A 15,846-nucleotide genomic window follows, 5' to 3' on the forward strand; every position below is an offset into this window, starting at 1 on the left:
GAAGAGATACAAATGGAATTAGAAAAACCCTATTCTAAATAATAACTTCTTAAAAGACTTGTTTGTTTTATGCTTTTCTGTCTGTGTTTATTTTTTGTTGTTTTGTTGTTTCAGGGCTTTTTTGGGTTGGGTTTTTTGTTTGTTTGTTTGTTTTATTTATAAACTATACAGAATATATTATTCTGGTTTTGAGATCAGATGATGATATATCAGCAATTTGTTATATGCAGTATATAGGCATCACCATAGAGGGCATGGAGAAGGAATACATCCTTTGTTTCCTAGCAGAATACATAAGGCCCACAAATAGGAGAGACTCCACCAGTTGTGCTGATTTGTACTAAAACCGCCCACATATTGTTGCCTGCTATGTCAGTAGGTGTATTGATGGAAGAGCTGGTGTGGTGTTTTCCTACACATATGGGAAAAGCACAGGGGTGTTTTTAAAGAACACAGAGAGGTGGGGAGTTGGAGCTTGCACTTTTGAGGGAAGAGAGAAGGTCCTCTGTCCTTTACAGTCTTTCAACAACTTGAGAAGTGGCCAACCACAAGGATCTAGAAGGAAAACATCAAGGGCCAGGTTGGACTGAGCTCTGAGCAACCTAATCTTGATGAAGGTGTCCCTGCTCCTTGCAGGGGAAATTGAACTAAATGATCTTTAAAGGTCCCTTCCAAACAAACCTGTTCTATTATCCTGATATAAAAGAAGAAATAAGAAGAAAAAGAAATAGTTACAAGCCACAGATAGACTTGCTCAGTGTTCCAGTAGAATAAATACAAGTATGTGTGTCTATATAACTACATATAATTATCTCTGTATAAAAACAGAAGATGTTTGTCTTCACTGAAAGGGCTATTAAGTACTGAAATAGGCTGCCCAGTAAGCTGGTTGAATCACCGTTCCTGGAGGTGTTTAAAAGATATGTAGATGTGGTGCTTAGGAATATGATTTAGCACTACACTCTGGAGAGTTAGGTTAATGATTTGACTTGATGGTCTTAAAGGACTCTTCTCACCAGAACAATTCTGTGATCCTCTATTCAGTTATCTTTTTACCAATATAAATAATACTGCTAAAGAATTAGAGTGAGCTCTTGTACAGTTTATTTTCAGTTTGATTTTGTACAGTTTATTTGGGTTTGATTTTAGTAATCAACCCTCCTGTGTATTCAGCAGGATGTTCTGTCTATTTGCAGTCCCTTCTGCTTACCTTGTTACCTTGCAACTTCTGTCACCTGGATACCTCCTACATGCAACCTCATATTTTGTTGCCCTGTTGGTGGTCACATTTAATTAAAATGCCTTCCATTGTTCTTCAATGTGCTGTAATGGTGTTACCAAGTGTTACCAGTGTTACCAAGTGTTACCAGGTGTTACCTGAAGAATACACTTATTTAAAGATGTTGTAGACCTCTGCCTCAACTACACCAGAGTACTCTCAAAATCATGGTAAAGAACTGCCCTTATCTCACAGAAGGAAGATAGAACAACAGTGCTGTAACAGACTTCTGTTCCAGAGGGATAGATCCTAGTTAAGATGTTTTCAGAACTATGGCAACAGTGTGAATGGACATCTTAGTTATTTCAGACACTGGATAAAAAAATCGGGTTCTATTTTTTAAAGACTTAAAAAAAAACCCACCCCAGTAGTTTGATCACATTGCCAGCTATATATGTATATGAATTGTATGTCTTCTAAACCTTGGGTATGGACTTGATAGATAATGCATCAAATAGGGAAACTAAGATCTAAAGAAAAATCTTAAATATTTATTAAGAAAAAAAGAAGAAATATGCTTTATTTTTTCATCTAGATATTAGCATTTTAATGAGGATATTTTGAAGCCATTTTAAAATATGACTTTTTGAAATAGTTATTTGAAAGACAAGTAGCTCATGCTATGTCAGACTTCTACAAATATATAAAAAATAAGCAATTATGACTGCAAAGCAGTTGGATAATTTCCATAACTACTATATGAGCAACCTCTTACACACAGAAATCCAGGTATATTTAGCTAAGAATTCCTTACTGTTTTTAAAATCCCCAACAGTTTCAGGCAGTGATCTCTATTTAAGGTCTTGAGTCATTGTTGCTGAAAAAGGTAGAAATCTTGCAGGTGAAAATGCTTTGTCTTTACATAATATCAGTCTTCCTAATTTAAGATAGACTTTCCAATCTTAATTTGGCTATTTTATTTTAGTATTATTTATTTTATTAGTCTGGGATGGGAATTTGTTAATTTAAACATGCTGTTTATCTACTCAAGTTGTTTCGGATATCATAGAATCATAGAATCATAGAATTGGCTGGGTTGGAAGGGACCTCAGAGATAATCGAGTCCAACCCTTGAACCACCGTTGCGGTTGCTACCTGCTCTTTGTGCTGAAGGAACAAATGATAGCAACAATAGATTTTGAGGTAGTAATAGAAGTTGCAATGTCCAGTAGACTTTATAATTAAATGCAGGATTGGTGCAGATGAAGACTCCTGACTTTTGTTCCTGTTTTAGGGAGCTGTCTCTCAAACTTCTCCACCCTGCTGTAACTTACTTGTGGTTTTTTGCTTCTGGCCATTCCTGTCTATCATTACTTTACTTGTCTCTCTCCATGTCCACTTTCATTTCCAAACTACCATGCACGCACCTCTTTTTTTATGATTGATTCTTCCCAAGACTGCACTACAAGTTCCTTATTACCCACTCTGCTAAAGCTCTCTCTGTTGAGGTTTTCACCTGCAGGCAGTGGGAAGGTGAGCATTTGGAGCACAAGATAAAGTTTCCCTGTGGATATTTTTTTTAAGCACACCTCAGCCTGTGCTCATCAGCAGAAGCAGTCACAGAGAGTGCTGCTTTTCCCATGCATACTAACTTGAGTAGATTCAGTCATTCTCAGAGAACTGTTCTCAAAGACCTGTATTACCATGTATGCATTGTAGCAGGCAGGAAAAATCACAAAACTGGGTTCAAAACTTGATGTAAAAGTAGTTGCTTATAACTAACAAGTTTTTCTACAGGTGGAATTAAAGCTGAAACCCTAATCCTGAGATGAGAATGCCACCAAATTTCAAGAATTCTTTTCAAAGCAAAGAGCTTGATAATGAAAAGACTGTATGACTGACTTTTTCTACTTCCTGAGATTTTTCTGTATCTTTATTTTTTAAATAGCTGGAGTACATGCTGAGGTAGATAGTCTGACCCTTGGCAAACTTTCAAGTCATTGGGAAAATGGCTTTAAAAATGCAATGTATCAGGTTACCTTCATTATAGACAACATTATTTTACTTTTTTTTTTTTTAAATGGTAAAATCAATAAAATGAGAAACAGAACAGAAAAGACAGGGATTGTATAGTACTAATGTAAATTCTTCCAACTATATTTTAATTATGCCTTTGACATAAACAATTGCTTTTGGATAGGTCTTTTTAATATAATGTTACTCTCCTGTGCTGCAATACACAGATGCTTAAACAACATTACTTAGGTTCTAGAAAATAATGGGCTTGACTTACCTATATTTTTTAACATTACACCTGGAGTATTTGCTTTATTGAACTTCTTTTGAGCCTTCAGAGTTTTTCTGGGTTTCATTTCAAAGCTTTATCTATAAGCAGAAGTCTAAACTCTTCTTTTTAGGACATTGAACCAAAAAGTAGCTTATTACAGGGAGCCAGGCCACAAGATTCAGCTGTAGTAAAAGCAGGGTAAAATGGAATCTGTTACCACAATGAAAATGGTACACTACGATAAAATGCTAAATAGCATATCAAAAAGAAAAAATGTGTCAGTAAAATTACCTAAATAATTCTGAAAACTTTCAAAATACCACAGTGATCTGTTCTGTTGCAGGAATCCAATTAACACCAAAACAGAAATTGGACGTCCCAGTATTGTTCACACCAGATACAATGAAAATGTATGAGGTTGCAGTAGTAATTCATGTCATGAGGGAAAATGGTGAAAACTGGCCCTATGAGGATTCTGCTGAACTAAATAAAGACTTAAAGAGGTAATTTATTCTAATAGGAAAAGAAAAAGTAGTTGAAGATACTCAATCCTATCATCATTTTCACCTTTGTCTATTTATGTGTAGCTCCCAAGGGTAATCAAGTGTCTGATTTTGAGGGCAGTAGGTATCCAACATGAGCTTTAATATCCCCTGCAAACTATGCAAGCTTAGGGCAAGCCTCTTATCTGTTCCAATACCTACCTTTTCTAAGTTTGAATAAAGAAAATGTAAAGTACTAGCTGCCAGTGGTATTATGCACACTGAGTAAATGAAAGCTCTTAGATGCCTCTAACATTTTTAGTATATTTGGGCTAGTAATGATTCTCCTGTGGATATGTTTATGTAATGCATATACTGCATAAACTTTTTTTCAATGCAGACATGACATCTGAGAGACACGATCAGGCTAAATATTCTCATATCAAGACAGAATAATATTTGAAGACACCAAACCAGATGGGTGTCAGTATTGCTGTTCTGATTTGATTTGATTTAATATTTTCTTAGATATGTTTAGCATTACAGCATACAATAAAATGAAATCTTACTTCACCAAGAACTCTTAAGTCTAGATTAGTTTGGAAAAACAATTCTCAGCAATCTGTCACAATGATGCTCTCAATTTATTTTCTAAGCGCTGTTACTGTAGCAGAGAATGGGGGAATTCAGGGAATACTCTGGATCTATCCAGTTCATGGAATACCTGAAGCACCGCAACAGAAATTAGTTCCAGGTAGGTAACGTTTGAAAAAAAAAATCAATCAATAAATTTAAAAAAATTAAATAGTCACTTATGTTCTCACCTGCTTGATCGCAAGAGTTTGCAGTAGTGCTTTGTTCAATCTTAAAAAAAAAAGATCAAACCACGTAATAAAAATAATATCTCCTTTTCCAGCCTACAAAAGATATATACATCTATTATTTTGTCCTCATTGTGGACAGAAGGAGCCAGAGGTGGCTTAAAAGGCTTGCATCCTTCAGTGTCCCAGTTAATGCTGAGTTAGACAAATGGAGGCAAATCAAATGAGAAGCTGGCACAAGTGTAAATTTATGTTTGTGCACTGAGAACACCAATCAGGAGACTTCACAGGGTGTGATATACTGAAATAGATGCTTGCTGTTTCTCTTAGCTTTTCACTCCTCAATCAAATCCAGGATATAGAATAGTGTGAATAGTAGTAGATTTGTCACATACTCATGAGAAGTAAGCATGCATTAAAAGATGACTGACATTCATAGGGGTTTTGCATTTGCTTGATTTTGAGACATAAAATGCTTATAGATTTGATGCAACTATATTCTACAGGTATAATATGATCCCAATGTTGTGAAACAGAAATTGCAAGCAGCTTTTTAAATATATAACCTTGATTAAACTACAGCTTAAGATGTAGATGAGGGAGAATTTTACAGCACCTTGTCTTTTCCTCTTGACTTTTGATGAGTGAACATAACACCTTTCTACTCTAAATTGACTCAGGCACAGGAATAACTTTGGGAAAGCTATAGAAATATGTATTTTTACTGTCATGAATTTAATTTGCTTAAGGACCCTGTACTTGCAGACAAATACCAATGATGTGGTATTAATTAGAGCTTTCATCTCCTTAATTTCCACTCTAATACCTAAGGAATGAAGCAGAATATTATGATGCAATCTTCTATTGCCCAAAATGATGGTTTTAACAGGCCTCATTAGCATTAAGTCTATGTATATTGATGTCAGTGTTTGTTGTGTTATTTAAAGTTAGGTACTTCACTGGCAGACTTTGAAATATATCTCCCTTTTATTGGCTGGTTATTTTCATTAGGTACATTAGGTACATTACGTAGCTAAGAATTAAAACTGTGAGCATTCATTAATTGCTTAAGTGATATTACTCCTGTATACGATAAGAAAATTATGTAAAATCTTAAGGAATTTTGTATTCCTAAATGCTTCTTTAAACCAGAAAAACTAAACGTTAGGCTATTTGTAACCATGTTACTCATTATTTTATGTCAGTAAGTGTTTGTAATGTCTACAAGGAGCATGACATTGATTTTGAAGACCTACCCCTTTTTGTCCATAACAATGTACTAGGAAGTACTGGATCTTTCATTGAAAAATGACCTGTAAAACTAAAATATGTGTTTGTAAGTGTATTTATGAAAGACTCCATTTCTGCCTTGATTCTGCAAGTCTATGATTTTCAGTCATCAATGGGCTTTTAAAAAAATGCCAATTGTAAGATATGAATCCAAAGCAGGTAATTTACAAGAAGTCTACTTTGGTTTTAAATATTTTTTTTTTCTTTTTAATAATGATCAAAATGATAACGTAGTTTCTTTTAATGTGGACATTTACTAAAATTCCCTGGAGGATAGAAGCTGTTATTTCAAAACCCACAGCTTCTTTGCTAGTGTATTAGGAAGTTCATCTTTTGTGTCATTCTTATTTGCATCTTACTTAAACTTCCAGAAATCATTTGTCTTAGTATCTCATGAGACCAATTAAAATGATCACTGGTCACAACCCGTGCAGTAGTAAATGCCATGTAGGTTACAGCTTGACTATCTTATAAAAGTGATTACAAATGGAGAACCATCCACTATATTGTTTCTAATTTTTATAGAATCAAAGCAGCATACAGCAAGGGACCACTGGAGGTCGTCTAATCCAGCATCCTGCTCAGTGCCAGGTCTAATAAGATCAGGTTGCTCAGGGACTTTCCAAGTCAAATCCCACAGACATCTGGGTTTTATTCATAAATGTTACTTAGCCATTTAGAAAAAAGAAAATAAAGACTCATTTCTAGTAGGAAAATGAATAGCAAATGATACTGACACAACATGCAAACAGGAATCTGAAATACTAAGATGGTGTAGTACAGACAGTGTAATTGCTATGCACCTCAAGAAGATGTGTGTTAACAATTTCAGCAACTTCTCTCATGGAAATACTTAGAAGAGAGCTGTAGAAATTACTTAATGTTAACATTAAGTAACAGGAAAATCCAAACAAAACATTGCAGGTTTTTTTAAGAAAGGAAATTACTTAAATTTATGTTTCTCCAGAATGATCTATTTTTCTGTTTTTCTATTTATCTATAATGATAGTCAATCAAGCTCCAGAACTAAAAGCTGAAACTAAATAAGCATCCTATCATGGCTCTTTTTAGAAACATTTTTCACAATGACATGTCAAGATATGGTACTGAATTGTTTATCATTAAATCATGAAGTTCAGGGTTATTCTTATAGAATAATTCCGTATGCATCTTATTAAAATCATATTTAGCTCTTGAGACTAAGGAGTATGTAGTGAGCTCTTCTTTTTCATGTTGCTTTCTGTAACTAGAAAATTCTAAATGCTTTGTTTTGAAAAAATATTTTTCTTTCAGGTCTTGCATGTAATTTTCTTCTTGTTTGGTGCCAATAATTACTGAAAGAACCATAAACACATAACTATTGAAGTAAGCTTTATAAAATGTAATATATAAGCTAAAACCTGACTGCCAACTGCTAAAACCCAATGACATATTTTAGAAGCAGTAAATCAAAATCACTCATTGAATAGACAAATCTCTCATGCTTCAAAGAGAAAACATACAGAATATTTTTTATTCTGAAATAGTTATGGAAAAGTTGAAGTTTGAAAAACTATGTTAAATGAAAAAATAAATTTTTAATTCTTGTATATGTTTTCCTTTTAGTCTTCCTTTCTCATTGGCACTTGTCAAACTATATCATTTCTCTTTGCAAATAAATTAAAATGAAGATACATTTCACGATTACAAAAAATAGGAGACATTTTCAAGTGCTATTGTGAACTCCCTGTATGAACAGAGATTTGTTCTCTTAACGATATTTTCTACTACAGAACGATAGAAACTGTGAAATGGAAAAAGCTTGTAGTTGTCTTGGTCCTTACTGTAATTCTATCCAAGCACATTTAACTTCTATGTTGAATTGCACGTTTGAAATCTAGATGCTGATTCTTTACAAATAGTGGCTTCTTGCTTTTCTGTAGCCGTGGTGTGCTGTCAAGCCAGGCAGAGAGTGGAAAGAAGAGTAGAAATACAGCTGACTGGTGTAGTGCCTGGTGCAAATGCTACGCCTGCTACAAGAAATTCTGCCATGGTCAATACAAATAAGGCAGCCAACATCCAAGAAGTAGATGGTAAGGAAAAATCGCTTGGATATTATGGTATGTTAGGAACATTGCACATAAGGTAAGTGCCAATAGATGAAGATTCAACAAATCCTTCTCTCAGTCCATATTTCTACCCTGTTGTAAATATGGGGCATTTGTATAACAGTATTTCTGCATTATGGGCAACTTTTAAGCTGAACCTTTCTTTTCATACCCGTCGAGAATGCAAGACTTGCACACCTACCATCTCTCCTTTACAAGACACCAGCCTCCACAAAGTCTAAAGTTAGCAAAAACATGTCTGTATAAGCACTGCAAGGAAATTTTTATCTATAGTTGTCCCTATTTGTAAGATGCATTCCCACCAGCTGGCCAGTATCTGCAGGAAAATGGATTTAAGAAAGCGGCTTTATTTGAAAGTGATAATAAAGCTTTGAAAAAAGATAGCTTCCACTTACTGTTAATCAGCACAAAACAAAGCAAAAATCAATTTCTTATGGGATACGCCAGCTTTTTATATTATAGTCCTCTGAAGCAGAATGGAATAATATAGAAGTAGTAAGAAAAGAACACAAGAATACTTGTTACTGTTGCATGCCTGGTATTTTGTTGGTGGATGTGTGTTAACTGGCACACTCTCTACAGCAAATTTTGCATTGTTACGTTTTACCTGTAGTGGAACAAAGCAATCAGCTGCCTCTGATTACCGAGAAGTGAGTGTGAGTCAGTATCAAATCCACCTGTGCCCAATTAGGGCAGGCCCCCTATTGAGCATGTGCAAGACCAGGGGGCCAATAAAAGGTGAGGCTCACACCCACAAGGGAGCTCACTCCTGAGCTAGCCAAGAGAGAGGCTGGTTGCTCTCAGAGCAGCAGATCAATCTTGCTGGTTCCATGTTTGTGAGCAGTAGACTCAGAACACCTCTTGCGAGTCTATACCACTGTATTATCCCGGACCTTCTGTTTTCGATCTTGGACGAGAGATTTATTCCGGTTACATTTACCTTCATCAGTTATTGCACTGTTTAGGACTTAATCTCCATTTCTTTTGAGGTTTGAAGTCTGCCTATTTTTAAAGAAAAATTTTATTTTCAATTTTTGACACATTACATGACACATTCTATTGTGTGTTTAACGTATCTGTAAATAACATAAAGGCATTTCACCCAAGCTTCAGTTTTGTTAAGAGTGTAATGCACTGTATGGTGGTAAAAGATGAGTGTATAGAAGTTGCTGTGATTGCAATCTATTTGGCAATTTATTTGAGAGATAGCAAACTTGGGTTTTGTTTCTCCTTTTTACCATATAGAATCTGCCCCAAGAGAGGCTTTGCAGGAAAACAGTGTTACAGAAATTTTTCTGCCACAGAACTTTAAAAAACAGAAAGGCTGTAAAATCTATGTCAAGATAGACTACATCCTTCTTAGAAGGATGATTTTCATGCAAACGTGCCCCTGCCCTACATGCTTACCCATGTAGCCTTGCATTGACAATCACTGTCCAGATCTTCAAACAGACTTTATTTTAGAATGCCTTTAAAGCAGGATCAGATCTGACACTGAACAGGTAACAAGAGCTTGCACAGCATATACTTACTGATTAATAAATATTTGTAATTACTTAGGTAAACTTTATATCTTCTTACATTGTGGTGACAATGGTGATTTATGTTTGAGCATATCTTAGATTCCCATCTTACAAAGTGATAGTCACCAATTTAGTAAAAAAAAAATGTGAAGTTCTCAACATAGATTCTTGCCTCTTTGGAGAACTGTAGAAACCATCATATAAACTTTTTTTCAGCCTAATGAGAACAACTATATATCAAAAGTTCATTTTCTTGTCACATACCTTTAAAATAGTTGGGCTATTTCCCTCCAACATGGCAGCATCTGAACTGACCAGAAGAGCATGCTTTGAGCAAGTTGAGGCAATGTTTTGAAAGCTTTGCAGTTTCCTGATGTGTAGTGCTTGTTTTATTTATAGGAATAATGTTTCATATTTGTTAACACTAGCTTCTGCACATACTGCAAGACATTTATTTGGGACATTGCATCTTTTCAAGTAAGAAGTCGGGTAATGAAATGCTTTACAACATAGTCAGTAAAAGCATTTATAACTCTGGTACTTTTCATGGTTTTCAATGACATTATAATGACATTATTGCTAGATGAACTTGATGCCTGTTAGGAATCAAGTTTAATGTTACTAATTGAGCTTTCAGCAGTCTAACAGTAATAACATAAATAAAAGTGTAAACCTCCAAGATAACAGCTTGGCAAGCTTTTTTTTAATTTTTTCTCTTCTGAAAGAGTGATTCATCACAGTGTTATGTGTGATGTTTAGTAAGCTGTTTTTATATCCAAAGATAAATGACAATAATTACTGGCAGATAGGTTTAAGCAGCTACTACTGTGCCTCAGTATTTAAATTATTTGGACAAGTGTAAGTTCTTGCTAAGTGAAAAATCTTCAAGCAGGTCTTTTACCTTAACATCATTTGATTTAATCCAGAAGATATAATTTGAAACAGAAAGATATTACAGTTCCCTAAGAAAGAGGTAATAGTTTAAATACTCTTTAGCTAACATGACATAGTTTATTATTTAAATCTAAAAAAAAAAAGCCAGAGATCAAATAATTAAAACTTAATGGTTTAGGAAAAGCAATCATGGTATGATCCTTTAAAAATAATTTTTAATTGTATTAAATGCATATATTTACCCTGTATATATTTTTCATCTGTTTTCTTACATATGGCTCTAAAGACATTTTTCAGTAAATGAAACTTAAGACCCAGGATTCATCCAAACCTCTTGAAGATTTTCCAGACAAACAGTGGACTGGTGCATTCCCTGTCTGTCTCAGCTGTGTTTGCATGCTCTTCATCATTAAAACAAACGAACAAAAAAATCAAAACAAACCCAAGCAAGCAGAGGGTTTATGCACCTAAATTTGCCTTAGACAATGTATCACATCTCTGTAGCAACAAACACATGCACACACTGAAGAAGTCTGTCCTATAATCTTTTTCCAGGTTATTACATCCTATTTTCATTTTTTGTGTGTGTAAAATTATGTCATTTTCTTCTATCTCTGAAGCTGCACTGTTCAAGTGTTCTTGTCAGAGAAGATGAAGTTATCCACTGTAGATCTCTTTCTTCTCTCCCACATTGCTAATTTCCCATATAAATGTGAAGCAAAAGAAAGAAACACAACTTCTCCCACTTATTGTGGAGAATGTATACAACTTTGGTTTTGCAAATGGGTGCATCAGACGTGTAGTTATGACAGGTTAAGAATAAATTGATCTAAAGCTTTGAAGATAGAGCTGAAACTTAACATTATAAGGCAAGTAACTTGAAATACATGGAATCACCACAGAAGTTGTGTTAGAGTGTTGATGTGTAGGAAGTCTCCACAGAGAGATCTGGACAGGTTGAATTGTTGGGCTGAGGCCAGTTGTATAAGGTTTAACAAGGCCAAGTGCCAGGTCCTGCACTTAGGTCACAACAACCCCAGGCAATGCTACAGTGCTGACCAGGAAAAGCTGACCAGAGGTAAAGGACCCAGGTGTACTGGTTGACCCCTGACTGGACACGAGCCAGCAGTGTGTCCAGGTGATTAGGAAGAACAGCAGCATTCTGGCCTGCATCAGAAAGTGTGCCAGAAGAAGGGAAGTGATCATGTTCATGCACTCAGCACTGACAAGGATGCAACTCAGATCCTGTGTTTGTTTCTGCACCTCTCACTACAAGGAAGGCATTGAGTTGCTGGATCGAGTTCAGGAAAGGGCAACCAAGCTACTGAAGGGTCTGGAGAACAAGTCCTATGAGGAGTGGCTCAGGGAACTTGGATTGTTCAGTTTGGAGAAGAGGAGGCTGAGGGAAGACCTTATGGCTCTCTACAGCTACCTGAAGGGAGGCTATAGTGAGGTGGGTGTTGACCTCTTGTCCCAAGTGAATAATGATAGGACTAGAGGAGATGGTTTGAAGTTGTACCAGGGGAGGTTTAGGCTAGGTATTGGGAAGAATTACTTTACTGAAAGAGTAGTCAGGCACAGGAACAGGCTGCCCAGCGAGGTGGTGGAATCACCATCCCTGGAGGTCCTCAGGAAACGTGTAGATGAGGCACTTGAGGACGTGCTCAAGTGGTATGGTGAGTTGTTTGGGGTTATTTTCTGGGCTGACAGTTTGATGACAGTGATCTTAGAGGTCTTTTCCAACCCTGACAATTCTGTGATTTTCTGAAGTAATTAAAGGTGAATATAAAAATACCATGAGCATACTTAGAACAAAACTCAAGGAGGCCAAAGCCCATCAGTTGTGAAGACTAACAGGAAAAGTATACGCTCACAAGAAGGTGTCTTGAAGGTATTCTAGAGTCATAAGGAAACTTTACAGCTACCTGAGAAGAGGTTGTAGTCAGGTGGGTGTTGGTCTCTTCTCTCATGGAAATAACAATATGACTGGAGGAAATGGCCTGAAGCTCTATCACGGGAAGTTTAGACTAGATTTGAGGAAGAATATCTTTAACTGAGAGAGTAATCAGGCACTGGATTGGGCTGCCCAGGGAGGCATTGCTCCATGGAGGTATTAAAAATCCATGTAGATGAGTCACTTCAGGACGTGCTCTCATGGAATGGGTTGGTTTGTTTGGTTTAGGTTTCTTTTTGTGTGCTAACAGTTTGACACAGTGATCATAGAAGTCTTTTCCAACCATGACAATTTTGTGATCCTGTGATTCTGTAATTTCACACTTATGTGAGTAGATATCATCATCATGAATGCAATGAAAAAACCCACGAAATTATAAGTAATATTGTTTTCAATTTAGAAGATGTGCAGCCCAATAAAAATTAAACAGTTTAAAAGACATCTTGAGTTGTTACTGATTTCAGGTGCCAACATTCAAAGTGAGGCAAATGAGTCAGAATACCACAGTAAAAATAATGTCTGTGTGAAATATACTACATCACATGTTCATGAAGAAGCTGGTTTGGCATTACCTGTGGCAGGTAGAAATATCATCTTTGCTAGAATTGCAAGGTAAATTAAGGCAATGATAAATAAAATAGAAGAATGTGGGAAAGGGAATACAACATTTTTCAAGAAATACATTTTAATCAGTTCCTTCAATTCATTAATTTATCAGTGTACAAGTCTAAGCAGAATGCCTGATCAAAGTAGGATAATGTGAGAGATGCTTTGAATTGGTGAGAATCCTTTTGCTTTTTCTGAGGTTTTTTGTTTCATTTTACTATGCCAAGTAATTTCAAAATATTGTTAAGAGGATGGTATGTATAGACTAAACAAAAAGGGAATTAGTCCAATAAGAATTCAAAGAGAGAATATATGGGAACTAGCTGCAAGGAAGAATGCAGAAATGTATGCAGAACATCAGATGCTAGAGGCACTCCATGTGTTTCATATACATGTATTCATAGACTTCCATTTTATCCAGTAAATGATGCAGTGTTTTGAAGTAAGACCTTTAAAAAAAAAAAAAAAAAAAAAAGGGGGATGGGAGAGGGGGGAGGAAGGGGAAAGTGCTTTCTACTGCTTTCTTTATGATGGAAATCTGCTTAACTATAGAAATCTATTTTATAGACATGTTTTGAAAGATGAAAAATTACAAAACAGAAAAATCAAATGTCAAATGAAAGAGAAAAGTTAGGAAAAAATGTTGAAGTTGGTTGCTAGGGAAATGGGCAGTAGGATGTATAGTTAAAAAGAAAAAGAGTCCAAGAGCAGGGTTTTGTAAACCCCTTGAAGATATAGATGGAAAGCTTTCATTTGATATGGAAAGAGAAATAAATTTGCAGGGAAGAGGTGTAATGATGAACACAAAACTACACTGAGGATTTCATTGAATTGCACTGAGGATCAATAAATATATTATCAAGTGGAGACGACTTTATTATCTATTTATTTCTTTGTACTTAAGGTAAAATGGTGTCTGGTGCTTAGTGAATTATAGTTTTTATCTTGGCTAGTACTTGTAATGCTCTATATACAGCACTTTTGTACCTGTAAAAAGAAATTTAGTGAAAGGTATGTTCAACTACAACCAGGTCTTTTCAGATTCTTGTGCACTTGTTTATTCTGTTATTATCCTCAAGAAACAAAATTTTACAGTGAGAAATAGATACTTGCTTCTCAGAAGAGATGAATTTCTTACTGCCCAGCTGATACTGTATGCTTAGATGTTAGCATGGTCTTGACCATCAGGCTTCCTTTTATTTTTTTTTCCTTTGTAACTCCTATAGTTCCTTTTGCTACTCACTCGAATTTTTACTTGAATACTTTATTAAAATGCTTCAATCTACTGTCCTATAATGTATTCTCTCCACTGCTGCTTTTGCTGGTAAAGCATAACTGCATACTTAATACTTCAGCAGTCTGTGTGGAAAGTCCTGGAAGACACTGGAAAAATACAAGTGTCAGATGAGAGCTCAGTGGGGTTATGAAGGCAGGTATTTCACAAGATTTGGAAGCTAGCTGTCTGGTAGAAGTAATTAGTTAAGGTCTGATCCTCTAGTTTCTATTTTATCAACCTCCAGGCTGCGAGATTAAGACTGGAAGAAATCTTTAACTTTCAGGGCCATAATGGGTTCTTAGCCTTGAAGAATCAGCAGAACTAGTGGCAAAAAATCAGTGAGAGAGTGCAATATGTTTTCATTCAGCACCAAATAAAATAACTTCTCTAGCTTTTGAAAAACATGAAGTTGAATGGCTGGGCTTTCACTCCGTGTTTGTATTCTGTGTTTTGGTTGACTCCCTTTATTAAATAGCTGCAAATAAGTGCAGAATACTGGATGGGAGGTGAGGAAGGCCAATTGAGTGAATTCACTTGCATCTCTGTTTTATTGCATCTATTCAAGGAAAAGCCTCTGTAATGAGGACAAGCATATTTGCAGTCTGAATGTTGTTCCATCACAGCTTTAATTTCCTCCTGTGTCACTGGAAAGGAGAGACAGTGTGAAAGTAAGGAGGGTGCCTTAGAAAGTTCCTCTCCATCACCAGTTTTTTAAAGTGATCAAGTCCCTTGCAAGTTAAGCACTATTTGCAGGGAGCTCAGAAGGCTGGATCTCATTTAGGTATCCACAAGAGACTGCAGCCTCACAGGCCAGTGTCCATTAAATTTTTAATCATCAGAAAACACATTGTATAATGAGCTGGTCTTCAATGAAGTTATACACTTACTTGCTTTTCGAAAATAGGAGGGAGGTACAAAGGCTTCTCTAATGATAGAGTGAAACTCTGTTCCAGGTCACATATCTCCTGTGGGCCTTTCACAAGTCACATTAGGACTATCAATGTCTTTGTAATTAACTCTTTTGAAGCTTGAATACAGGTTCTTTTCCACTAAAAAGTAATTTAAATTGCTGGAATTCTTATTTTGTGAACCTGAGAAACTTGTCTTTTAATTTTTAGGTGTAAGAAAACTGTAAGTTTTAGAGTTAATCCCAAAAGTCACAAGAATTCACATTTATCTGATTTGTAGGCTCAGAGTGAAAAATCCTTGGAGTTACCATGTTATCATTCTTATGTGTCAAAAAATAAATAATAAAAAATGGTTTAATTCCTTTCATCTTATTAGAGACTTTTTGGAAAAAAGGGGAAAAATCCCAAAGCAAGCCGAAAAAACCCCCACACCAAATGACCAAACAAATCCTCAACACTTTAATAGTTGCTTTTTAAG

The 15,846-nt window shown here is 35.7% G+C and overlaps 1 protein-coding gene across 1 annotated transcript in view; it reads left to right on the forward strand.

The window, feature by feature from the left end:
• CFAP47 (cilia and flagella associated protein 47) overlaps positions 1-15,846 on the forward strand; it is a 296,044-nt gene that overhangs the window by 257,548 nt on the left and 22,650 nt on the right. The window contains exons 58-60 of the mRNA XM_030456465.1: positions 3,850-4,009; positions 4,645-4,742; positions 8,022-8,171. Of these exons, the coding sequence (XP_030312325.1) occupies positions 3,850-4,009; positions 4,645-4,742; positions 8,022-8,171 (408 nt within the window). The remainder of the gene's footprint in view (positions 1-3,849; positions 4,010-4,644; positions 4,743-8,021; positions 8,172-15,846) is intronic.

This window comes from Calypte anna, chromosome 1, assembly GCF_003957555.1.
Source record: "Calypte anna isolate BGI_N300 chromosome 1, bCalAnn1_v1.p, whole genome shotgun sequence".
NCBI classification, from domain to species: domain Eukaryota; kingdom Metazoa; phylum Chordata; class Aves; order Apodiformes; family Trochilidae; genus Calypte; species Calypte anna.